Source organism: Trypanosoma equiperdum (assembly GCF_001457755.1).
Source record: "Trypanosoma equiperdum strain OVI genome assembly, contig: ctg_980, whole genome shotgun sequence".
NCBI classification, from domain to species: domain Eukaryota; phylum Euglenozoa; class Kinetoplastea; order Trypanosomatida; family Trypanosomatidae; genus Trypanosoma; species Trypanosoma equiperdum.
In genome coordinates, this window is record NW_027124954.1 from 3,078 (window position 1) to 4,015 (window position 938).

At 38.2% G+C, this 938-nt stretch overlaps 1 pseudogene across 1 annotated transcript in view; it reads left to right on the forward strand.

The window, feature by feature from the left end:
* Positions 1 to 528: 528 nt before the first annotated feature.
* The window catches only part of TEOVI_000852800:pseudogene, a 569-nt pseudogene continuing 159 nt past the window's right edge, over positions 529 to 938 (forward strand). Inside the window, 2 exon segments of the mRNA in view lie at positions 529 to 705; positions 708 to 938. Of these exon segments, the coding sequence occupies positions 529 to 705; positions 708 to 938 (408 nt within the window).

The following is a 938-nucleotide window of genomic DNA, read 5'->3' on the forward strand; positions in this document are numbered from 1 at the left end:
GGGGGAGCAGAAGAAAAAAAAAGGAAAAGCAAAAGGAAAAGCAAAAGGAAAAGAAGCTAGAAAAGTAATGGTGCCCATCACATGATGGCAAAAAGGGAAGTGTGTACGTGCCAATGTGGAGGTGAGGGAAGTGAACTGATCCTTTACTTTTGTCGCGCAGTTGTTATTATTGTAAGGGTTGACTATCATTATTTTTATTGGTGTTATTGTTACTATTATCATTTCAACGAGTAAAGTGAACGATCAGCAAGTGAATAAGCACGAGCAAGTAACCATTAATAATTATATTGCATACAGTTGTACAATTATGTGTGTAAATGTACCTGTGTGTACGCGTTTTTTTTCCCCCTTTATGCTTGTATGTTCGAATCCGGGGATTTAAGTTGTTGTTTTTGTTGTTGTTGTTGGGGTTTTCAAATGTTGTGGGGGATTTCTTCTTCACTCCTCTTCTTCTTTTTTTTTTTCTACTTTTACGTTTGGAAGCTCGGCGATACAGAACGCAGAACTTTTCCTTTTTTTTTTGGTTTAATGCTTATTATTGGTACTGCTGCTGCTGTTGTCGCTGTTGTTGTTCATTCTAGTCAACATCCTCTCTCAATCGGCCCTTTCCCGTCCTTTCCATGTTATTTTCATTATTTCCACCGCAGTCGCCACCATCGTGTTTTCGATTCCCCATCCCTCTTTCTCTCTTTCTTTCCTTTCATTTTTTTTGTTATTATTACTGTTTTCATTGTTATTGTCTCTGTTGCTGGCCCTTATTAATCGCAATTGTTACTCTTCTTTTCACCTCCATCCCCCTCTTTTTGTGTGTTGTGTGTTTGTATGTGTTTGGCTGTTGTAATTTGTTTGTTTGTTCTTTTTTCACCTCCCTCCTTCCAACCCCGCATCTTATATTTCGGGTGTCGGGACTGCAACTTCTTGAAAATACCTTTTTTTTT